Source organism: Hippocampus bargibanti, linkage group LG05 (assembly GCF_051943395.1).
Source record: "Hippocampus bargibanti isolate YZ-2025 linkage group LG05, ASM5194339v1, whole genome shotgun sequence".
Lineage (NCBI taxonomy): Eukaryota > Metazoa > Chordata > Actinopteri > Syngnathiformes > Syngnathidae > Hippocampus > Hippocampus bargibanti.
In genome coordinates, this window is record NC_142738.1 from 12,077,033 (window position 1) to 12,102,500 (window position 25,468).

Here is a 25,468-nt window from a genome sequence, read left to right on the forward strand (position 1 = left end):
ACAAGTGTCTCCCAAGTCATTGTAACAAAATGATGTTTAACTCTTTTGCTGAGTCATGTTCCAGATTTTGTTGCACAGCCTTATATGAATGTGGACAGATGCACGCGTTTGCATTGTACCACGATCAAGTGTGATTGTGACACATCTTATGTGTGTAGAACAGCATGGTTGTGACTGAACCGCACATCTCTTTGTCTTCAAGGCTGTCGGAATGTTGAAGTGAAGCCAAACTAAGAGAGATTAGCTATACAGTAATCATGCTGCGACTCCATATTGAAATCTCTGGCGGACTTTGTAAAAACTTGGGAGACACCATTTGGGTACTTTCACAAGGTGACTTGGTGGTATTGTCATTAAGCAGACCTGTAGAAACTCAGTGTCCAATAGTTAGCCTTTGATCGAATGTCTCCACAGCAGATGGCAGTGCCAGCAGGCTGCAATGGTGCAAGAAGTTTATGCAATGGAATGATGATTCTAAGACCAGACTGCAACACTGCATGACACATTCATGTACGGAGACACATAGTTCGTTGACAATGTGGCAGGTACGATACATCTATACTTAATAAAAAACAATTTAGTGGAAGTTGCTGAAAATAACATTTGGGATCCATTGGTACTTAATGGTACTGTGCACAGGTGAGTGACACTTGGAAGCATTTCAGGAAGCTCACAGTGAAATAGCAACGTGACCCTGCTACCATGGTCGCACAAACAGATGGATTTGTAGATTCCCCATGGGCCTGGTCTCCATTTCCGGATCGTCTTTGGGCACGTGTGTGTCTGCCTGTTGGATATGGGTCAGATGGTCAGCTATCTTTATCAAAAGCGTTGCCAAGAAAAGCTCCATTCATTTGGAAACGAAAGGGTGTTCTCTTGGCTTCCCTTTTTGTGGTTTTTCCGTCTGAGAATATTCGGGTTACTGTGTGGCTTGCTCGTACATTACACTCGCCGCACCTTTAGCGTGGCGTCTGCGGTGAAACTCATGAAAATGGGTGTGTTTGTACACAACAGCATTACAAAAGAAACCATTCAGGCCCCGCCAAGCACGCCAGGACGCAAGGTAAAGATGTAAAACAGGTCTTCTTACTCTCCAGCGCCCCTCTAATCCAACGCCATGCTTATTCCTAAAATTTAGCCTGTGCCAAGCAGCTTTGCCGACCACCATGGTGAGCAAGCTTTTCAGTGCCAACAAAAGACATTACTGTTGTTTTAACTTGCCAGTGGGCACTGTTAAACAGAGCCTGAACATAATAACTTACCCAGCATACAATCAACGATTCATATAGGTAAAACCTTTGTTTGTGTATAGATGGATGGATGGATGGATGGATGGATAGATAGATGGATGGATAGATAGATGGATGGGCGGGCGGAGGGAAGGACAGACAGACAGATCGATACGCTCATCGTTTCTCAAATCATTTATTGCAGCAATTCATTTCCTAAGTAAAGTCACACATGCGCGGAACAAAAAAATAAATAAACATGGGATGATCTGAAAAAAAAAAACATAAATCAATTGAAGTAATCCATCAAATCCAATATTTTAGCTTGGACTCCTTTAAATAATTTATTCAGTGCGGCCCATTGTACATGAAGTAAAGGAATTTATTTCGATAAAACAAAGCATAAAGAGCAGATCTTGAATTTGCGGATATTTGTTCTCTTCTGGAATGTTGATGTAATGGCCGGAATTTTATGCCATAACATTAGTCCTGGTGGCGTTGAAGAAATGTTCAAGGCCCATCAATAGTTGAGCAGCGGTGTGGTTGTGTGGCACTGTAATGAGGCATGCAATATCTCATCTTCAATATTACATGCTGGCTTTGGGCATCTGGCTCGACTCTGTGCCTCATTCAGATCTAAACTAATGATTAACCAAGCTGACCAGGATTCATCCATCTCTTGCAGATAATTTATGATGTATAACTTTACTGATGCATTCAATGATACTTACATATTTAAAACATTTCCCAGGTTCATTTTTTAAATTAAATGTTAACATTCCACAGTTAAAAGCTCCAAAACATAATAAAATGACTCAATTATAGGCAATTTGCCAAACACCAACCCAATTATGAAACCCTTTGTGTGTGTTTTTTTTTTTACCAGCCTAAACGCATTTGTCATGATGTCATCCTTATCATTAGACTTTTATAGTGTACTCACCACAAGTCAGTATTGTTCCATCATTTGACGCTCAACCTTATTCGATCACGTTCTGGACCAAACCGAATGATGTTTTTGAATTACAGACACGCAGGCTCAGACAAAGTGTATTTTCAGGAAAGCGCACTGACAAAGTACCGATACAAACAGAAATCAGTGGGCCCAAGCGCTTGAACACCAAGAATAAACAAACGAAACACAAAGCCAAGAATAATAAGAAAAAAATAAAAAGCCAATCTTGAAGCTATGTATAAAGAGAGGGACTGTGGACAGTATCGAGACATCCAGAAAAGAAAACTTGAAACAGTCCAGTGAGCAAGGTCAATAATCTGATAATAGGCAGTTTGGTAGTCCTTCAATACATGGCAGGCTTAATTATTAAACATGGAAAAGCTGTGTCTCCTGGAGGGAAACACCCTTCTCTCTTACTGGGGCTGAACGGCTAGACATAGTCAAAGGAATCATTTTAATTATAGGACTTCTTATTAGTTTTATTTTAATCAGAATCAGAATCATCTTTATTGCCAAGTATGTAGAACACACAAGGAATTTGTCTCCGGTAGAACACGCTGTACAAGTATCACCATAAAAAAAAATGCAAAGTTCTACAGTTCTATTTGGGTTACTGTTTAAAGGGTTAATGGCTTGGTTGAAGAAGCTGTTTAAATGTCTACTGGATTTGGTGCGCATGGATCGGTAATAATTTGTTATACAACAGTACTTTTACTTTTGTACAATTTATGATTACTGTACCAATTTCTGCGATGGGTAGAGTAAGACTATGAACATGATGAATGTGTTGCTGCATGACTTCTGTCAATTTCCAAGTGATCCACACTTCAAATTGTTTACAACACTACCCCCAGTAGACAATGACGCTTGGTTCCTATTGATACTTTTCACAATTTAGTCAATATTCAAAGTAGGCATCGGCTGTTTGTGCCATTTTTAAATGATGAATGGGGCAATATTTACTCCACATTTTTGGCTGCTTCAAGTAAGCTCAGCTTCTATTTGGTGAAATGTCCTGCTGCTACAACATGCACACACACACGGATGCACGCACACAACTTGTGTCAGTGTTAAATGAGATTGTTGGCTTCCATTCCTCCATTATGGCTTCTCATTCCCTTCGGCCAAGTGAGCAGTAGTCAAAAATAAAAGTATGGATGAGAATGATAAAAGCAACCATCAAAGGCCGCCAGCCTGTGTGTGTGTGTGTGTGTGTGTGTGTGTGTGTGTGTGTGTGTGTGTGTGTGTGTGTGTGTGTGTGTGTGTGTGTGTGTGTGTGTGTGTGTGTGTGTGTGTGTGTGTGCGTGTGTGTGTGTGTGTGTGTGTGTGTGTGTGTGCGTGCGTGTGCATGTGTGTGTGTGAATGAACAGTAGCCCTTCAAGTAACTTGACTTGATCAGATTGACTCATTTGATCAGCTGCATGTGTGAGAGGAGTTTTAATGAGGGCATGTGTAAATAATTTAGTTCCCTTTTCATTTGTATTGATCAGGTGGCGCTACGCCGTGCAGGCATCACCGTTTTTTCATGGCTTTTGCCCCCACTCTATTTTTTTTATTCAATATACCTACTCACAGCTTCCCTTATGCCTGCACATCAAACAGAGCAGGTACTCTGCTACGCGAAATAGGAAAGTGCACATTTTTTTCTGGCCGTGATTCCTCAAATGAGTAATGGCTGATGAAGAGAGGGTTAAAAGAGAGGTGGAAAACTCCTTTAATGTGTGTAACACTGTGATTGTAGAGACTAATGGAGGGTGTGGAACCTTGCATGTCAATGGAAATGTGGAGATAAGCGTATTGTCTATTTCATTTTACCACTCCATTAAATACAATATAACATAGCCTTGGTTGAATGTGTGTAATGCCAGTATCTGCAGCTGAGATTGTATTTGCTGAATAAATAATGGCTTTTGCAAAGCAAAAATTGTGCCAAATAAATAAACAAACAAACATGTAATCACAGCACAATGAGCCTGTTTCCATGAATGACAAAGGCATTTTTCTCATCTAGTGGACGTTGACTAATAACATGATACTGTTGCCAACCAAAATAGACTGCCCTTATCTATGTGCGACTCATTTTGATCATCAGTCGGACTTGACAAAGAAATTTGAGAAAGACCTCATAAAGCAATTGGGTAAAATCAGGTGTAACTGCAAAATGCACATTTGATGACACAAAAGGGAGTTTGGGTTTTAATTATAGTTTTGGGGACACCAGATCTGGAATTGGTGTCGTGATGTACTTTTATGTGTGACTGTGAATAGTACATAATATCAGCATAGGTAAACAAGGCTCGAAATATTTTTTTTTCTTGTATAAACATGTTGCAGAGTAACCCCTGTGGAAATAATTGTCATCGACTTCAGATTTTCTGGTACTTTTGAAAAAGTTGTTTTGAAAGTTGGTTAAATAATAGCCTTGAAGTAGAATGTGCAGTGATGCCTCGGCTTACGAACTTAATTGGTTCGCAGAAAGTGTGTGTAAGGAGAAAAGTTCGTCTGCCAAACATTTATTTCCCATAACAAACCATTAAAAATGAGACTAATCCGTTCCCAGGTCCCCATAGAACATAATTTTCTACTAAATAAGCCTTAAAACTACACAAAATATACATTACTTTATGTATAATAAATGTGTTATTGTATTCTAATTAAAGAAATAAACTGTACTATATAATAAAGTCCTTTTATTTACCTTTGTGATGGTCGTTGATGTAGTTGCCTCTTGATGAAATCCGAGTGAAGTTGCCATGCTTTCTCGGCGATAATACCCTCACTGTCACCCTCAAATCCGCACCAAATCCAGCAGACATTTAAACAGCTTCTTTCCCCCAAGCCATTAACTCTTTAAACATTCACCAAAATAGAACTGTATAGTGCCTCTTTGCAATATTTTGATGATGATACTAGTGCGGCGTGTTCTAACCGGAAACATATTCCTTGTGTGTTCTACATACTTGGCAATAAAGATGATTATGATTCTGACCCTGATTCGACTCGCACTGTGCCTTTCCAGCTGCATTTCGTTAATCCAAATTAACAGAAGTTTTTCAACCTCTTCTGTTGCCTGAGACTGTTGCTTAGACAACACAGAAACACCCTTAGCCACACTTAGCAATGGTCAACTTAGCATACTGGTACTGGGATGCTAAGTCACACAAATGCACACCTCGTTCGTGTTTTTCGATGATCTCCTTCTTCTGCTCGACCATAATTTTTTTTGTGTTCTCTTCGGTTTAGTCAGGAATGTAGGAACAATCAGTGGGGCCACAGGGAAGGGTCCCCTGTCCCCCCCAACCTGAGAGTAGGGACCTATCATAGCCACCATGTCTGGACATTAGGGATATATAAATGGGGCCGATACGACCAGTCAGACTTTAGTTCGCTGACGAAGCCTCTTGGATAGGAGGCGAAACGTCCGAAACCTTCACTTTTGTACAGATGACGGCTGAAGAAACCTTCTCATCAATGAACTTTGAGCTAAATTATTGAGGCTTTCATACTAAAGAGCGATGATGAGCTGAAGTCTCCTCTTCAAAAAAGATCAGCGGACATCAGAAAACATAAGACACACATTCAGACGCGCGCACACACATACGAACATTCGGCGCCTTGTGTGTGTCAATCTTAATGGAGTCGGCCAGACACACAGACAGGCGGGCTGGGAGATTGGGCCACACAGTCTGCTCAGCCTGGGATCAAACATCCAGACTCGGCAAGCCTCAGAAGACGAAGCTCCCTAAAAGTAAACGGACATGTTGCCATTCAAACACAAAAACATGTCAACACCGCGGGCGTCACTGCCTTTTTGCATTCCCCGAAATGCATAAGGGGATTCTTGGGTCCGCCACTATTCGTTTTTTCACTCCTCCTTTTGTAAAATGTATTTTTTGTGAGTGGGTTCTTCTTGAGGCCAGATTTCCCCCCCTGTGTTCGGCACCGTCTGGCTGGAAGTCGTCCAGCGGCTCTGTGGTCCCATCACTCAGGGTCTTTGTTTACAGGGTGGATCAATAGTTAACTTGCTGCGGCTTACACGAGGCTGTAGATCTCCACCGCCGAATAACAGTCCTCTGGCAAATTTCTGCTCCGATACCATTTGTAGTGACCCCAAATGACTGCAAGCCTAAATCGATGATCAGGGACACCACCATTTGGTTCTTGGGTGTTGTTGCTCTTGGGTCGTGCCCAAAGTATTTTGTTTGTTTTGTTTCAAGAAACACAAGTTGTAAAAAAAGAGGGTTTTTTTGGTCCACATTTCCATGAGACATTTTTTTTCTTGAGCCCACCCCTCATCTGAATTAGTTTCTGCAGAGGTATGTTTAGTTGGGATGAGCTACATTGGCCACATAAAGTTCACGATAGCGTAACCAGATAATTAAATCATCAAAGAGGTGGTCCTTAACTCATTCACTGCCAGACATGGAAAATGTGTCCACTGCAGTCCCAGGCTTTTTGTCATTGTCACCCAAATTTCATGTCCCACAGAATATTGAGTTTTAGGACTACATAAACATTCAATGTAAGAAATCAGAAAAAAGTGTTAATTCCTAAATTATATGGGTTTGGAGTGATATGAGCTTGAAATGAGGTTGGCTGTCCAAAATACAATGCAATACATGCATATTGGTTTATATAGCGCTTTAATAGCTGAAGCTGGAACAAAGTACTAACATGGAAAAAAGGAAATGCTGACCTCTCATGGAAGGGAAAAACATTTCCAGAGGCCATGACCAGCACTTTATCGTCACCCACACAAGGAAAAACAAACTTTTTTGAAATGAAAAGCATTTTAGGTTGTTAAATTTCCAATTATGACATTGACCCATAATTCACAACCATTTGACACTTCACTCTTCAGTACAAAATCACTTCACATGGCTTCCAAATAAGAGAGCCGCTAATAATCAAAGGATATAAAGATCGAGAAAAAAAAATATGCGATCAAACCAAATCTTACTCTTCTGCTTGATGAAAACTATGGTAGAAGGTGAATTACGTTCAAATGTGCTAGCTTTCACACCTGCAGTCATATTTCATTTGTTACCTTGTTGACATGTGTTTATTATCAGCAGGATTTACGACTCCTCAACTGTAAACAATTCAACTCTATCAGTCATCATGTCTACTTCACACATGAAATCCGCTACACTGTGTAATCTGTTAACACAGCCCGAGATGTTTTATCGGTACAATATCAATGAAAAATAGGAATTTAGAACAAACCAAAATAATGTATCGTTCTTTTCTCCTCAGTGACCATTTCTACCAGCGTGTCATTCGACGGTCTGTTGGTGACAGGCCTCTACACCTCTACGCCCGTTCAGTCTGCTCCCATCCCTGCGCCGGCAGCTTTTGGCTTCGGTAAGTCCAATGTTAAACCCGCAGTGTGACGTCTTCAGTTGTGATCTTCAGGCCAAAGTAATCACTTCATTGCATGCTCAACTTAGCAGGCCCTCACCAATGATTGAAATGATGGAAGTTTCACAGGGTGCATGACCCAGCTCACTGATCCACATCCGTTCCCAGAATGAGGAGAAGACCACTTCCTCGCCTTGTGTTGTGACAGGATATGATAGATGAAGAGTGGGAATACCAAGGGCGATTTATGTGACGAAGAAAGCAGAATAAGAAGACTAAACTTGAGAATTGTATACAAGTGGTTAGCATATTTGTTTCACGGTTCTGAGGTTGCTGGTCTGAATCTCTATGCTTCCTGTGTCTTGAGGCCAAGTAATGAAAAAAAAGAAATGAAAAAAAGATTAGCCCTAAATCAGACCTTTAATTGGTCTTTTGTTCTTTTTGTACAGTAATTTAAACCTGTTCATGGTACAAAAACAAATCAAGACTGCTGTGGTAACACACGTGGTTATAACAGATATAACAAATTGTTCCAACAATATTTCCCATGTTTGGACAATAACTACCAGACCATCCTACTACAACATACGGGCAAAATATTTGTCATGATGGCTGAAAGCAGTAGAAGCTGTGTTGAAGCCCACCTTGACCCATTTCTAGACAAACAAAGAGAATGTTCAAAGTCTGTCAAGTGTGAATAGATGCAGCTCTTGCCCACAGTGGAGATTACTTGAGGCCATTTGACCAACAATAAAGAAGTCCTTGGAGAAGAAGCCGGCTAGCTCAAAGTAACTGCTTTGTGGTCTCCTCTGACCTACAGGCTTATTTTAACTCTGGCAACTGCAATGCCTAATTTTCTGGAGATGCGTTCTAACACCTTTACTTCCCTCACTTAAAAAAATAATTATCTTTACATTACCCAATGGCTGGCAATAACCTGTTAAGCGGCTTTCCTAAAATCCTGTTACAATTTTTTACTCTATTACATTACATAAGGGGGGAGAGTCAACCAGCTGTGTGCAATTTGAGTGTGTCACATCTGGAGGGGGAGAAAAAAAATCAAGTATCCCCATAGACAATGCTTCATCAGTTTGCGTGAAGAAAGTTGCTGGCATTTAAAAGAGCCGTAGACACTTTGAAGCTCAATATGTGGACCAGCACTATCTTCATTTGCATTGTTGTTGTGACAAGGAGATGAGGGGCCCCGAGAGGGTCATCCAAATTAACAAGAGAGTTTTATAACACTGATGTTAGCGTCTAGCATCTCGGAAGGGGTGTGGCTCTAATCCCTCTGAATTGAGGCATGTGATGAACACAGCTACACACATATAGAGACGTGCACACAAAATTCAATCAAGAAATGCACACACACTCCAGCTGTGAACATCTGTTTGCGAGGCGAATGGCAGGATAGCATGTGGCTGACAAATGTAACAGTGCAGGAAGCAACATGAAGCTTTGGACACGGCGACTGAAACATCTATGCACCAGCATCATTTATCCTGGTCCTATTTTATGCTCGGGTTATTATTTGTAAACATATTACAAGTATATCCTTTTACAACATTGTTAGAGACACCTTTCACATCCAATGGCACCTGAACTCATTCACTGCCAGAGACGTACTCAAATGTGTCCACTCCAGTGCCAGTGTTTTTGTCATTGTCACTTGAATTCCAGGACCCGCAGAATATTGAGTTTTAGGACTAGTACATAAACAATCAATACAGCATTAGAAACCTTGGACTCTCTTCTTTCCTAAAACAAAATGAGTTAATTCCTAAATTATCTGGGTCTGGGGATATATGAGCTTGAAAAAGGGGTCGCTGCCCAAAATACCATGTAATACATAGATATTGGTGTTTATAGCACTGTAACAACATCTGAAACTGGAACAAAGCGCTAGCATTGAATCAAGGGTAATTCTGCCCCCCTGTGGAAAAGAAAAAAAACATTGCCAGTGGCCATTGCCAGTGGCCATGGCCAGCGCTTTATCGGCACCCAAGGATGAAACAAAACAAAACAAACACAATTCGCCATATTTTCAATTCCCGAATAAATTCGTGAATGTTAGTCAATGAATTAAGTGGAAAATACATTGCCCTCGTGATTCACCAACATGCCTCCTAGTCGATAGGCTTGGTTCGTACACTCCAAAAATATGCATGTGAGGTTCAGTGAATACTTTAAATTGTCCGATGGTGTAAATGTGAGTCTGAATGGTTGTTTTATATTCATATCATATGTTGATGACTAGTCCAGGGTGCACCCTACCTCTTGCCCAATCACAGCTGGGGATAGGCTCCAGCACGCCTGCAACCCCTGTGAGGATAAGTGGTTCACAGACTTCTGCATTTCAGGCAGCCGATATGCACACTCCAACCGCAAATGGTTGGCGGGTTCAAAGTGTGTGTGTGTGTTTGTGTGTGTGTGTAAGTAGCGGCTTAAAGTCTGGAACAAATGGCAGTTAAATGCCTATCAATGAGTGATACCTAACATAGCAGAACATTGGAACAAAAATATGAGAAACTTGTCAGCGTTGTTTGAAATAATTGTAAAATAAAAAAAGTCACAGTTTTGACCATATTTCTGATACTGTTCTTAGTTTGGATTTCATTCACTTGTGTACCCCATAATGGGCCAACGAGGGCATCGTGCAGCAAACAAGGCCGTATGGATGTTTAAACAGATGAAAATGAGTGTGTGCAGATTTGTGTTAGACAGTTGTTTAGTGGTTAGTGTGGTCAGACCAGCCTGTAATTCCCCAGTTCACTCTGTCAGTCTTACTCAAATTTATTAAACCAGCACCATGTTGCAATACTCTTGTTCAGTGCGCCTTTTATGTGGATTATTCGCAGGGGGGGGGTGGGGTGTGTATGTCACATTCAGACGCCACAGCATGGAGGGAGTGAAATGGAACATTTTATTGGCTTTCTTTCATTCCGAATAGCAAGGCCCTTTACACTGAATTTGTAATAAAAGTGTGAGGCAGGCGGGGGTCTGACGTTTTCCTGCATCAGAGCTCCTCAACACCCACACATTGTCAAATTAGTTCAGTGGAGCCATTGGGCTGTTAGTCAGGGTAATGTAAATTACATCACATTTGCTACCAAGAGCTTGGAGAATCACCACATGCCACTGGGTGGCTCACCGCAGAATTTTTAGGCTGCTGTTATTACTCAACTATGGATCAGTCAAGCTGGAGAGAAAAACATTGTGGGAGCCAGACGTAATTAAGAAAGAAGGGGTGTAGAATGACTTTTTGTAAATATGCCATCTCATAAAATTGCCTGACACCGCAGTGGAGCTGTGTCACTGTGCCGGGGACTCACTGTGGTGTTTTGCGCATTTTACAATCATAAGATGCATTTGTATTGTGGGTTAGTGTGTAAATTGAATCGTGTTGGTCTGTTCTACTTACTGAGCATTGGAGATGCTGTCTCAAGAGCGATGTCAGGGCGCCCTGAGTCAGCTGCTGGAGAATTCCGACTGCTTCGTGTTTTCCCCCCTTTGGACATTTGTTCCATTTGGAGCTCTGTGTTTGTGTTTCCATTTCAGCCTTTTGGCTTTCCCAAATGGAATTAAGGCAGTCTTCAAAATGTTTTCCATCAAAGACAAGAGCTAACTGCCATTGTTTTACTGCATCTGTGTTTTACACTCCAGTTAGTTGAAGTGTTACACGACATTGATGAGATGATTAAACCCCAGGGACGGGATTCTTGATGGAAATAATTATCCCTTGGACCGATTGCTGCTCTAATGGCCAAATGTTTTATTTAACCCCCCCCGTAAAAGTCTTCCTCAACGTTAAAATGATGGGGATGAACCAGAGCATTTTTTTTGTTTTTGCAGAGGCCCAAAATTGATGAGCAAAAAGCCAAGCAAAGTGGTGAGATTAAAGTGAAGGCAACGAGTGCACTGTGGGAGGGGTAATTTGGACAAAGGGTGAATGAAACGTAGCAAATGGCGAGCGATGACAAGCAGGCAGTGAGGAGTGGGATGAGAGAGACCGGATGGAAGCATGATGGGATGGCATTCCATCACACCCAGTATCTGCGTGGCTGATTGGTGTTGCCGTGCTGATGCTAAGCTTCTCGGAACATGATCACTGATGGATGGCTCATTCAGAATCAGAATACCTTTATTCGTCCCGCAATGGGGAAATTTGCAGTCCACAGCAGCAATTGAAGAGGGATGGGGTTGGGGTGGGAGTGAAAGGATAGAAAACAAGATATTCTAAGCAAAACAAAATAAAAATGTCAACTGTATACTGTGCAAATGTAGATGTGCAAAAACCGTTCTATAAACAAGACTGTACATAGTGCAGAATCAAGAAATGCATTTAGATATATTGCAACAACCCATATTTACAAGTGTCCAGTTTTTTTTTTTTTTTTTTCACATGTGATCATTGGGAATTGTAAAGCCTGACAGCAGTCGGTAGGAACGAGCGGCGGTACCTCTCCTTCTTGCAGCGCGGGTGTAATAGTCTCTGGCTAAAGGAGCTACCCAGAGCTGTCAGGATGGGCAGGAGTGCTCGTGGGGTGATTCGTGGGGTGATGTTTATTTTGTCATTCATTTGCATAGTTGTATGCATTTGCGGCATTGCTTTCCTTTTCCAGCAAGGGCCAGTCATCATCTCAGTATGATGGATCTGGCAGGCTGACAAACAACAGCTTAGTGACAGGGACATTCAGCCCCCAGTCTGTCCTTATGACGGATGGACTCCTGTTCACGCACGAGCTAGAGCTAGAGATGAATTTTGCCTGCACCTTGACCTGCAGAGGAGGGAACAGCTAGCGTGCGTGTGGTCACAATTGCAATCATTTTGCATGAAAACACGCACAGAAACATAGATAGGCTCACTCTATTATTAATGTAAACCTCAGTTTCCATTCTTATGATAATACTAATGGAAGTCTTCATTTACTCTTGCTGTCAAGAAATTGAAGTGTTGTTTAGCATCACCTTGAGGACATCAGAAGACTCTCTCACAGTTCTTCAAATAAGGAGAAGTATGTTTGCCTCAAGCTGTTGTTTTACTCCCATTTAAGGTTCACTGTAAAACTGACACCCAAAACAAAAGAGTAGGAAAGGCTGGCACCAAAAGTCTGCGCGCTTCGTGCAAACAATTACCAGCACTGTTATGCACATCACTATATACAAGCTAACTGAAATTAGTGGATATGTTGTCTATGAATAATGACTATAAAGCTTCAAACTGCTGTAGTAGAATGGTGGCTTGGAATTTGAGAGACATACATTTTTTTGAGCACTTTCAGATACGTGTTGCCAATCCATTGCTGTTTTTTGCCGATCTCGGCTAAAGGCTTGTCAAACCTCACATAAAACAAAAAGACTGACAGATATATAGAATTCCTGCTGGAAAACGTAGAAAGTTTTGATGTAAGCTTTACGACATGAGAATTGGACTGAGGAGGCAATTAAGAATGATCTTCTTTGAATTGGATTTGATTAGCCTTTGTTAGTCTCGCAGTGGAAACAATTTACATTTCACAGCAGCAAAGTTACAAAATGCAGGAGCTGCTGGAAAGGCAGCCACTCTCATGGCGCCATCTTGAAGTAAGAAAAAAAAACAAAATAACAAAATATGACATCACAAAGACACAGTCATTCAAACTTAAGCACTTTCTGCACCCTCTTTGTTCTATGAAGCAGTTCTAGATGAAAGAGGAGAGGACCAACGTGTCCTTTTCACCAGTGCATCAAGGACGCCATGGTGAAATGAGCACGTCTGCTACAAGCTAAACGTTGAAAGCAAGCAGTTTGCGCTTTGCAAAAAACAGTGATGTCATTAAGATGCACACGCATCTTTGAGGCAATGGTTGTAATTATTGCAACTCATCTATAAAATGGTAAATTCAGTACACACACCGGCGAACATTCTGCATCTGTGTTGGTTGTACTGATTGAAAATGACATTGAAGATGTTTCAGAGCACAGGCAGAGACTAATCACTGATCACCTTGAGAACGTGACATGACCAAACTCTTGCAACATAATTCTTGCAAAGAACCCCCCTTTAAATGTCACTGTCATTGTACTATATGCAATCATGTTTCCACTATCATCCATCTTATGACTGAAGGTCGACTGTCTTCGCCCACTCACCAGCCAAGCCCGATTGAATGTCGGCTGATGAGCGATGGCAGCTCATCATGTCGCTCTTTACGCAAACGCACTCGCAATGCTCAACAAAGCCCTGGCCTATTCTCACCCGCTTCTCCCCTGAGAGTGCAAGTGTGTTTCCTCATACCCTACATACCAGTCCTACAAATACACTTCATATTGTGTTACTCCCTGCTGAGTGTGTAGATGCATGTGTGCGTTTGTTTGTGTGTGTGTGTGTGTGTGTGTGTGTGTGTGTGTGTGTGCGTGTGCGTGTGTGTGTGTGTGTGTGTGTGTGTGTGTGTGTGTGTGTGTGTGTGTGTGTGTGTGTGTGTGTGCGTTCATTTGCGTATGTACGTGGAAGGAGGAATGCTGTAGTAAAAGGGTGGTGCAGGGCGAAGGAAGGGGCGAGGGAAGGGGTTCCCATGAGAGAGAGCAGCTGTCAGTTCCTGGGAGACTTCAAACACGTTGCATCTCTGTGATCAGCCTGCTTCCTGGTTCTCTGCTGACAGCTCCCTGACTGCGCCACTTACGCTTGCGCAAACACACATACTCTCCCCACCGCAAGAGCCTCCACACGCTCCAATTTATCTATTCACTACGCAACACATCTTCACATTCAAGATGCACACATTTGCTCTGACACCCTTCATTACAATAACCTTGAACACTGACACCCATTAAGAGTCCCAAACTGTTGCTGCTTGGCAAGTCGGTGAAAAGAAAGGAAGCGAGTTAGTACTGGCAGCAGCAGCAGCAATAGCGAGAGAAGTGGCGAGGATGTTAATCATGATGATGATGACTTAGCCATTACTTCTTGCCCGCTCAGCGGTGCGACGTCGCAAGGTGCACTGCTCCTTGTCACTAATTCATTAGTGTAGTCGATGAAGTGAGTTGTCAGGAGCAGAGCTTAGTTGTGCTCTCTGAGGAACTGACTTGGGAGTGGAGCTCGACTGGGGCGGCTCGTTGCTGGCCTCCTCCTCATGAGTCTTCTTTCCTTCACAATGACAAGGCTGAAAACAGGTGGCTCAACATTGGGCTCATCCTCCAAATCCCAAGGTCGCTTATGCGATGATGCATTACAAGTCATGTCTGTCCGTGTGCTCAGCTCCTCTGCCTGTGAGTTAAAAGCAAACGCACCTTCAAAGAATTCAGAGAAGAACTGTCTCCATGATTAATTCAAGCGATATCAAGAGCAGAGTGGAGACCAGCGCATTAGCAATAGCCATACCGCCCAGTAGAATATTTCATGCTCTCAGGTGAGATGGAGGCACACCTTTCACTTTTCCGTGCTGTTCACTGGACCTTCATTTAATGCATTTGTCTTTGATTTCTGCGTGCTAACAAGGCAGAAGGTGGCCTGTGATAGATTTCAAAGCAACGCACATATGTGTACTGGCCATTTTCTAATATGAATTATTCCATTTCATTTCTTTTGGCCCGGTTGGAAAGTAGCAGGTGTAGGCTTTTGCTCCAATGTGTGGTCTCACTTGTGGCAGAAAATAACTCCAGCTCGCCACGCTGAGAGATTGGTTCCATGCCAGAAAGCAGGAGAAGTAGAAATATACACGGCATTTGAGTTCGAGACTTGTATTTCTGTGCACACAACCGGGTTTGCGTCATTTCCAGCACAAGAGGCTAGTTGACTTTGAAGTGTGTCTCCTGGGGTGTCATTTTCCATACCTCCACATGCACCTTTCAAAGTGAGTGGGTAGCAGTGGGCCCAGTGTGCAAAAGCAGGAAAATTGATTTTACAAAGCCTTCTTGGCCTTTGGACACTATTCATATTTAAAGTTCCATTGCAGTGAGTGTTAAAAGAGATAAAGCTGCAAGATGGGGAGGATCTATGGTGATTCTACAGATTTCTTGTCTTCAAAAGGACTTGATCGAATCTCTCCATCAACTTTTCTGAAAGCCTCAAAGATCTCTTCTGATCACCTAGATTCAATCTGACCCATATTTGACAGTAAAAATAGTTTTTAAACTCCTCCGGATCCAGACTTTGGTCATAATTAGTCCTCAGCCTTTCAGGTCCAAACCTCATCCATATTCACAATTAATCACACTAAAACACAGTTAGCATGTCAAATGCATGATGCGGAGCAAGGACAATGTGTTTTTCTTCCCGTTGGCTTTGCACTGGCCCTTCACCTGTCGCCGTGGGTGTCGCTCATTCCCAACATGTATGTCAGTACATTGCCCGCGAGAGCGCAGTCTCACCAGTTTGTTTACTTAATGTCTGACGCCGCACGGATGCTGGTGCTAGAAATTAGCACAAGTCAAATCAGATTAATTAATCCCAGGCTCAAACTATTAGTTGAGGAGTCGCGTTGAATTAAAAATCAAATTAGCCTCGCCGCCTGCCGGTAAAGCCGCTGTGATGTGTGCCTGCCAAGCCACGGTGACACACATCTACAGAAGCCTCATGGCTGTCACTGATGGATAGGCATGTAGCGGGGTGGAGATGGAAAAGTGGATGCACAAGGACAAACAGAATGCCAACTTGGTGACTTTGCCACTCTGTATGGAAAGTTACTCCTCGGGCTCACAGTTGGCCGACGTCCCGTGGTTGTGCCTTCGTGCACTCCGTCCATTCCATCCACCAACACCAAAGCATGTCACTCCAACAGGGCCTTTCATTCGGTCACACTCCACTTTGATGAATTATATAACACTTTCATCTATACATAATAAAATCAGAGTGTGAGCTAAAATGGTGGATGTTAAAAATCAGTAACTGATTAACTACTAAGAAGCAATACTTATACGTTTCACTTCTGAAGCAACTTCAATGAACAGAAATATGCTGAAATACTTGGAGATAATCTCTTGTCTTGCAGCCCACCGAATCTATGTGATAAGACATCGCTATTTTCATTACTGTCTACCAAGCAGTAAATGTGGCACGTGTGAGTATCAAGTAACCCATAGAAATCTATACTGTAGTACAAAATATTTGTGCATACATGTTTGAGAAATGCCATGTGAGATGGATGTTAATGTCTGAAATTAGGTGAAAGTTTCATTCATCAAACAACACTTTTTTTTCATTCAGAACAACATTAATTTCAACGATGACACATTCAGGGGGAATATTATTAAGCCTCGCTGTGCTCCATTAATCATGTATGCTCATAAGACACCTGAAACATGCACAGTGCTGCTTGTGTAGTGCATACTTTTTACTCTGGTGTTGTTTTGTATTTAAAATTATGTTGTGAGAAAACTTGAAAAGGCTCATTGATGTGTATAGATATGTTATACTGTAATTGTGTACTTGTCTTGCCTTGTGTTGGACAACCTTCAACCTATGCTGTGACACATGCAGGTCTAAATAGAGTACATTCTCACATCCCTTTATGCCTTTAAAGGAAATTGGTGGAAAACATTCAATGGCGCACAGTAAGCATCTTACCCCCAGGTGTGCTGTTTTCTTGCCCCACCACTCACATTTTCCCACCATATGCAATCTCCCCTCTTTTGCCGACCACTGGCATATTTCGCCACCCACATTAATGCACAGCTTCTTCCTGGCTATCTCCGCGGTACAAACATAGATGGATGCCAGCCCCAGCCAATGGCAGAGCAAAGTCAAGTTCACAGCTATGGGACGAAAGAATGGTTTAATTCAGCTCAACACAGAAAGCCATACACATATCACATGGACTCATTCAGCCGCACAAAAGCTTTTGGGGACACTAGTGGAGATGCCGGGGCTTGTGTGATGTATCATTTAATATCACCATTGTGTAGCCTTGTCTTCATGTTGACAGATGCCTTTTGCCTCTACGCCAGCAAATTCCCAGACATCCTCGACCCTTTTTTTTATGTAGCAGAGGTTTGCAGATGGGCAACCCTGTGTTCCTATGATTTTATGTTACATTGCATAGACAGACATCATAAACGCACAAATTGACCTTGGAGCACACAATACAAACATTTGAATCATAAAGATGCAGTGAATGAGTTAAGTTTTGTGTAAAATTATATTCGTTCGTATATAAGTTAATTAGACTGAGGAATACTTCACATTTTGAACTTTAGCATTAATAGATATTAGCTCAGAGCCAGATGCTGCTTCCTGAATAAATATGATTTCTGCCCACGAATTTGGTGGGTGCTTTTCTCTAACTGTGATATTTAGTGCCAATCCGCTGGCACCTGCTGCTTTTGCAGTGTGAAGTCAGTGCCAGGATGGGCCACAAATTGCCCATCTGCACCATCGGAAGATTCTCACTCCATTTAGTTGACTTGATTTGTGATTTCGCGCTTGGCTGTGGAAAGTGGTGGCTGTCAGCTTTGCATCATGAGAATGGAGGGTAGGGGAAACAGACCGATGAAAATGCCGTGTTATAAAAGACAAAGACAGATGCAAATTTGCTCAGTGTTGACATATTTAAGTGAATGTGCATGCACTTGGGAGATAAAAATGTGCTAACATCTGAATACACCAGTGAGCACTTTGCAGCTATGTTGTTGACCTCGATTATTAGTAGATATTAGCACAGGGAGAAACATTTGCCACAATAATTGCCTAAATTCCTCTAAACATGAGCTAATTTTCATGTCTATGGAGTTAATTCAAGCATGTAATTGTACATATTTATGAAAGATTGATCCTTAGCGAGATGCACTGCGGCTATGAGGAGGTCATATTATTTTGCCATTAATCACTGCCGACAGCTCATGGTCTGCACATTTTTTGATTGTGCCTCGTCTAATCAGCCTGCCTGACAAAGAAATGTGTGTCTTATAACTAAGCAGGATGGTCTTGTAGCGAGGTGCTTGTGGAGTCCAATATCCCATGTTTGTGTCAGTTGCTACAAAGGGTGAACAACCTTTCATGTTGATAAGTAAAAAAATACATTTGCTTGGGTCCTTCATTTTGAAGGATTAACTCATTTACTGCCATCCCTGAATTTATTTGGAAATTGAAAATATGACGTGGAGCGCCATTCCCGAATTTGTTCCGGGTTTTGTTTTTTTCTTGCCATGTGGGTGCAGGGAAAGCACTGGTGAGACCTCTGGCAATGTTTTTTTCCCTTCCACAATGGGGCAGTATTTGCTTTTTGTACAGCTGTCCCTGTTTCAAGCTCAAATAACTCCTGGCCCATATAAGATAGGAATTAACTATTTTTTCTGATGAAATAAGTGATTCTAAGGTTTCTAATGCTGTATTGAATGTTTATGTAGTCCTAAAATGCAATATTCTGTGGGTCCTGGAATTTAAGTGACAATGACAAAAATCCTGGCACATGTCTGCCAGTGAATGAGTTCCAAGATTCTTAATCTTTCCAGAAGTTCGTCTCAATTCAAAAGTGACAATGGCAATACAATATATGTAGTGGGTACGGACTATCATGGCTGAAGAGATGCCTTCCAGTGTTTCCGCTCGGTTGATATTCCAGCGCCCGACAAATGCACCACGTCTCCGGAGAAGTTATGTCCATAATTTGTGAAATGGCTTCAAATCACTTCTACTGAGCGTAATTTACAAAGATTCCACCGCATATAGCTATAATTTACGTTTTAAGACTCGCGCTGAATATTCCGGAAGTCTTGTTTTTGAGTTGGTGACGAGTCCTCACCCTACGTCACTGAAGGAACGCCCCTGACCGAAAAAAGGACACATTGTAGCAGTCCTTCCATCACGTCAATGCATTTTGCTGTACTTTGTTTGGTCTGAAAACTTCGTGTTGCACCAAAAAGAGGCAGAATAGGGCGACAAAGCTCCGTGTAAGGAATTAATCAGCCTGTGGAAACGGGCTGATTAATTCCTCACACGGAGCTTGGTCGCCATTTTCTGCCTCTTTTTTAGTGCTAAATTTTACCCCCTATTGCCTCAAAATGGCACGGAATAAATTCCTTAATCGATTGCAAACATGTATGCTTTCCTCTTCAGAACTATTTGAATCATATTCATAACTGGATGAGTAACAAGAAACCATATTCTCCGTATCTGAAACCATTGTTTTTATTCTCCAGCAAGGCAAGACGTCTTGGGGTGACGCCACGAACAAGGGGGCGGGACCTTCTGAAACTGGCCACTTCGGTTTTTTTTGCAGATTTTGGACACTTTACGTCATTTTTATTGGTGTTTTGCATTTGACTAAAAATATCAGACTGCGTGTTTTGGGTATTTTAGATGCTATAAAACGTTTTTCTGATGTCAGTTAGGAAACAAAAAATGTTGGGATGTCGGTTGTCCTTTAAGGGAAAAAAACTGCTTTGATTGATTATGTTTGAAGGCGGCTGTAACCACTCCCACACCGGCGCAGTTGCCATGTAAGACCCAGGAATTACACTCGTCACGAATTGACCAAGTTGGGGTTTCAAACCCGAAAAACAAGTTCCATTTAATTCCCTGTGGTCAACAGAATATTTTGCAACCGTTGCTTAAGGTTGAGTTTGGCAGTAGGATTCATGTTTTTTTAATGAACTGATAAATAAAGGAATGTCATCTTTCAATGTTGACAAAAGAAAGTAAAAAGCTCCTCTGTGAGCCTCTTTGTATGGGTCACACTTAACGGAGTACTTTTGATAAATGTTGAAGAAATCCAACAACAATTGTTGAAATATGTTACTCTGTTATTGAAGAGAAAAGTAAACGAACAAGGGAAAGGTCAAAGGGACTTGCACGCTTTTATTACGTTTTTGCATTTCAGAGTGATGGAATCAACTGTGTCTCCTTTGCTCACTTGTTGAACTAAAACATTTGCTGTTTGGATTTCATTGAATAAAAGTGATATTTTCTCACACTCCCTCCTCAACATGAAAGAGGGCTAGTTTGGTTATTTGCATTTTTTGCCCATGTGTATTTTCCCAATGGGAAGAGACATTTTCTGAGTTGTCCTGGAGTATGTCAGTATTCCATTTCATCTCCACTTTAATTTCTCAACAACCAATTATTTTTCTCTCTTTTTCAATGTCTCTCTCTGCGATGTGGGCATTGTTGGTGTGCCTTTGTTGCTGAGCATTTGCCAAAATATCTCTCGAGAATGAACACAATTTCTTTCTGGCTTGTAAAATCCCACATCACAGCTTTGTTGTTTTTGTTTTTTCTCAGAAGATAAATATTTCATATGTTCGCTGAGAACCAACAATGTGATGTCGGGCGTCAGCCTCTTTTGATTGTCGACTTCAGTCGTGTTAGTTTCCAAATAGGATTGGTGTTGAAAGCAAATATTTTGTTTTAAGGAGGTCTACAATTATTCCCTCAAGTGCTGCATTATGAGCGACAGGCAATTTAAAAGTAAGAAACATGCATTTGTGTTTCATTGTATGTTTCATAGAGTGTTTGCTAACATTTAACATATCGCACAGAAGGGATCAACAGTACAAAAGTTTATTTTTTTTCCCCCTAAGACCACTTCTGCTGAAGTGTCTCACTGTTTGAGCATCCTACACACCCGTGTGAAAAAAGTTTACAGTTTCATGTCATACCTGCCATCGGTTCAATCTAAATTGAAATTGAAATGAGAAGTTTGACCCGTCCAAATGTTAGTTCAGATTCTTTGCACAAAGTAGTTAACAAGTTAGTGAACATTTTGCAAGCAACATACACACATGCAGGTGGCAGAGTTGAATTGAAATATTTATAGTGCAGTCATTGTCACATTATTTACGTAAACTGTGGGATCAACTTTATTACAGGCGGCAAATGCTGGAATGATTTCCCTTGATGTCATTTGTTTTGAGCTGTGCACACACTATTTTGCATAATGTTTTTACAGTGATTCGGGCATACAGTATTATGGCTTCGGGATTATTAATCATTCCATGAGCATGATTATGTTGTCCGTGTGTTGAGTTACGACTGAGGGGTGCAGTGGGGAAGGGACGGGTCGCATGTGCAGGCGATATTGCTCGCAGTACATCTTTATATTTGCAACATGTTTTTTTTAACCGTCCTGTTTGCTCTGCACCAAATGGTGACTTGAAGTTATAGGAGGATAATGAATTCCCAGAATTGTCAGACAATTATCTTGGCATCTGAATATTTACCGCAGCTGTGTATTTACCGCAAGGCCCAAATACCTCTCTGCTGACATGACAGCCACCTCGTTTCAGTAAAATATTAACAACCTTGAACTGCCTGCGTAGTTATTAATGAATCAGCCAGTACCACGCCTTTGCTCTATATGTGACATGAATATTATGCACATGATGTAATTCCTCCAGTGCAATCAATTGCGAACATGGATAGGAGCAATGTCTGGTGGCGCAGGGCAGGAGAAAGGTTGAAATGAGGAACGGACACAGAAGGGTAGAAGAGGAAATATGGATTATCTGCAAAAGTGAATTGAAAAATATTTAAATACAATGTTGGCATACCAAAGCTGTTTCAGAAGAAAAATTCTCAACAGAATGAAGCACTTTGCCACAAATCCCAAAAAGCCAAAATTAATGCACTGACAGAGATTTTTCTCTCTGCCAGCAAATGTGTTTAGTGTTGCCCACATCATTAGGCGCAGGCCAAGCTAGATAATTTACACTTTGCTGTTCATTATCAATTGCGGCAATTGATTGCAGCTTGTTTAGTTTGGAGCAACATACAGGTGGAAAGGTTTTTTTTTGGTTATCTTGAAAGACACATTCATGTGATCACCATCTTTATTTGTCTTCTCCAGGTGGGATGCCGGAGCATCAGTTTAGCGGCACCCAGTTTGTCTGCAGTGTGGTCGCTTCCCATGTCAGCCACCAGCCCTCAACCAGTTTCAGCTTTGTCTGGATCGCACCACCCCCTGGCACTGGCTGTGTCAACTTCTTGTGAGTCACTTTTTGTGTGCGTGTGTGTGTGTGCGTGTGTGTGTTTTCAATGTCTGAGGGAAGTATGGCAAATGAATACCCAGGTTTGTTCAGGCATGCATATACCAACCAAGACAGGCAGACAGTACTATTCATCATAGCTCTGTCTGGCCTTGTTTTGACCCAGCGGCTGTGGGAATACTTTATGAGCTGACAGAACGGGTGTTCTTCCCTACATTGGAGCACAGACTGGATGCTGAGCAGTCTATGGAGTCAGCTGTAGGGCACTGGGCTACAAATGACCAACCCTTATAATGCTATATAGAGGGAAGCCCTGCCTAATCGTCCACCATCATTGACAGCTACTTGCCCATTGTACCATAGAGCAACTATTTGCTAAAGTTCTGGTATTTTATTTTATTTACGTACATTCTATAAGTAATACTGATTGTTATCATATTCATTTTCACGTTGATTGCTGCACGTTAAGAGATAAGAAGATTTCACTCTTTTGTGAAATCATCATTGACCGGATGTATAAAAACGGAAGCCTGAGAAGATAAAACGTTAAGAAAATCAAACAATGTTCAAAATGTGTTCGTGTAGCGAATTGCCTTAACACTAACCAGTACCCATCAAAATAGGGCATGGGAAGTACTGGTAGAGCATTAAACAGACACAATCTAATTGAAACTGCATGAAAAAAAAGACATTGACATACAATGCAGCATCATCACATCACCGTCATCTCTAAGTCCCTTGACTTGAAGTCCCATCTCAAAACGCACCAATTTAAAATTGCATTTTCTGTGTAGCTCTCCCCCTTGTTTCTATTTATAATTGTATTTTATGTATTGTATTGTATTTGTGATTGTATTTTATTTATTATAGTACCTTGTCTGTGACTGTAAAGTGAATGTAAAATGTAATGTATTATTATTATTTATTATTATTATTATTGTTATGGAGTCATGAAGGAGCTGGAGGCAATCCTCTGTGATTTTGAGCTCAAAGTGCCATTCACCCTAAAATTGTTTGTCAGTCAACATTGCGGAGTATAATATCAGACTGCACAGTTAGTATATTTGTAATACTTTGACTTCTTTCTTGTTTAGCCTCATTTAGTTTTATTGTGCGAGTGACATGTTCTATTTGCCATTTGGTCGTCACACTCCAATACATGTGGCCTTTTCCGTTCAGTTGACGTGCTGTCAGTTTAAGCCATATGCCTCTTTAGTCGGAACCAATTTGCTGCTGGAAACAAGTAGGTTTAAAAAAATAATAGTAATTACAACCAGTCAAGTGCTTCACGCAGAGTGCATTCTGTCGAAGTGCTCACTCAAATGACAGAAATTTCACCCAAATAAAAAAATCCGTCATTTGATACATATCAACTTATGTTTAATTTTTGAGCTCTTCACAATGAATTGCTGCTTTTTTTTCAACCCCCTGTCCTCTTCAAAAGAAAAGGAAAGGAAAACAAGCCAATTACATACATTTCAGTGTTTCAGAAAAAAAATTCTCAACAGAATGAAGCACTTTGCCACAAATCCCAAAAAGCCAAAATTAATGGAGACTTGTCTGACAGAGACTTAGAAAAAAAGATTTCGCTGGGGACTTTGGTGTAGCCAAACAGATTTACTGGATTTTTCTCTCTGCCAGCAAACGTGTTTACTGTTGCCCACATGTCCGCTTATGAAGATGGTTTATTTTTGTGTTGGTCTGTTTTGTTTGGTGTGTGTCAATACAAGCAAATTGTGATCTGGTGACAAAGGGCCATGACTGCGTCACTACAGGGGCCCCGCGGTTGACCTGTTTCACATCAGTCGGTCGCCCTATAACAAATGCATGCACACTAGTTCTACTTCATCCTCCATCATCACGAGTACATTGGCCCCCTCTGATGCCTCCCTGACCTTCCCTCTTGACACTATGGATGTTTTTTACACAAGCTGTTTATTGGTAACTGCAAATACAATTTTAATTTGTTCTGTGTTCACGCTTGCATCACGAAACAAGGGGATCTCAACTCAATTTTTTTCTTTTAAATAAATGGAAAATAATGTACTTTTGATGTTCCAGTGTTTTTGCCAAAAAGAAAATTAGCAATCTACAATATGAAACTTTCTAAAAAAACATATTTACAGCATAAATTCATAGAATGTAAATAATTTTTTAAAGTCATTTTAGTGCTTTCTGATGTACATAATTTCGTGGTGTCAGTACAGTCATTAAGACGAGAGTTTTACAACTACTCTAAATGTCTCAGAAAGTTGCGGTCAGAATTGTCATTTTAAGCAGAGGATAAACTACATATGCCTGTGAGTTTTGCTGAAAATATTTGGGTGAAATAAATTATTAATATAAGGTCAATGAACTTTAAACATCTGTTCAGACAAAATTGCTGTTCGGATGAGAATTAGCTCAATTGTTAAATAAAATAAATAAATAAATAAATAAATAAATAAATAAATAAATAAATAGAGTGGTGGTTGTGGTATCTGGATGTAACACAAATTACACTTGATCATATCCTGCCCTTGCCAATAGCACTTGGATTCTGATTGAGTGTCCACGCGGCGTCCGTGAGTGTTTGAATTAAAGCCACAGACACCCAGCGTCCTTCAAAAAGGCCAAAGCCAGTCTGTCACTGCATTAAAATGTGGCTGTGGTGCAGTTTTATTGCCGATATTGTGGGATTGTTGGTGGCAGCACAGCGCGATGAGGAACATGATGGACGGCATGGACGCAAACGGCCAAAAAAACTCATTTTCTACGGGGTTGTAAATTACCTCCGGAAGGTAAGGGTTGGCCTTGGAAGAAAACGGGGGATTGAAGGGGAGTGAACAAGGAGTTCATACACTCACACCTCTGGATCTCAAACTACTAAATTGGATGTATCAAGCACATAATTTTAAATACAAAAGCCACCATTCTTATTTCTGTTGCATTTAGATTGTGAGCACAAAGTAGTTTTACTTAATGCGTTTGAGTTAATTTGAGTCATGTATTTTGTTTTTCTACTTTCATTCCTTTCATCACTTTG

At 41.2% G+C, this 25,468-nt stretch overlaps 1 protein-coding gene across 4 annotated transcripts in view; it reads left to right on the plus strand.

The window, feature by feature from the left end:
• The window catches only part of reln (reelin), a 91,323-nt gene that overhangs the window by 12,175 nt on the left and 53,680 nt on the right, over window positions 1-25,468 (plus strand). For all 4 annotated transcript variants that reach the window (XM_088996563.1, XM_088996564.1, XM_088996561.1 and 1 more), the window contains exons 2-3: window positions 7,441-7,548; window positions 22,305-22,443. In XM_088996563.1, the coding sequence (XP_088852689.1) occupies window positions 7,441-7,548; window positions 22,305-22,443 (247 nt within the window). The remainder of the gene's footprint in view (window positions 1-7,440; window positions 7,549-22,304; window positions 22,444-25,468) is intronic.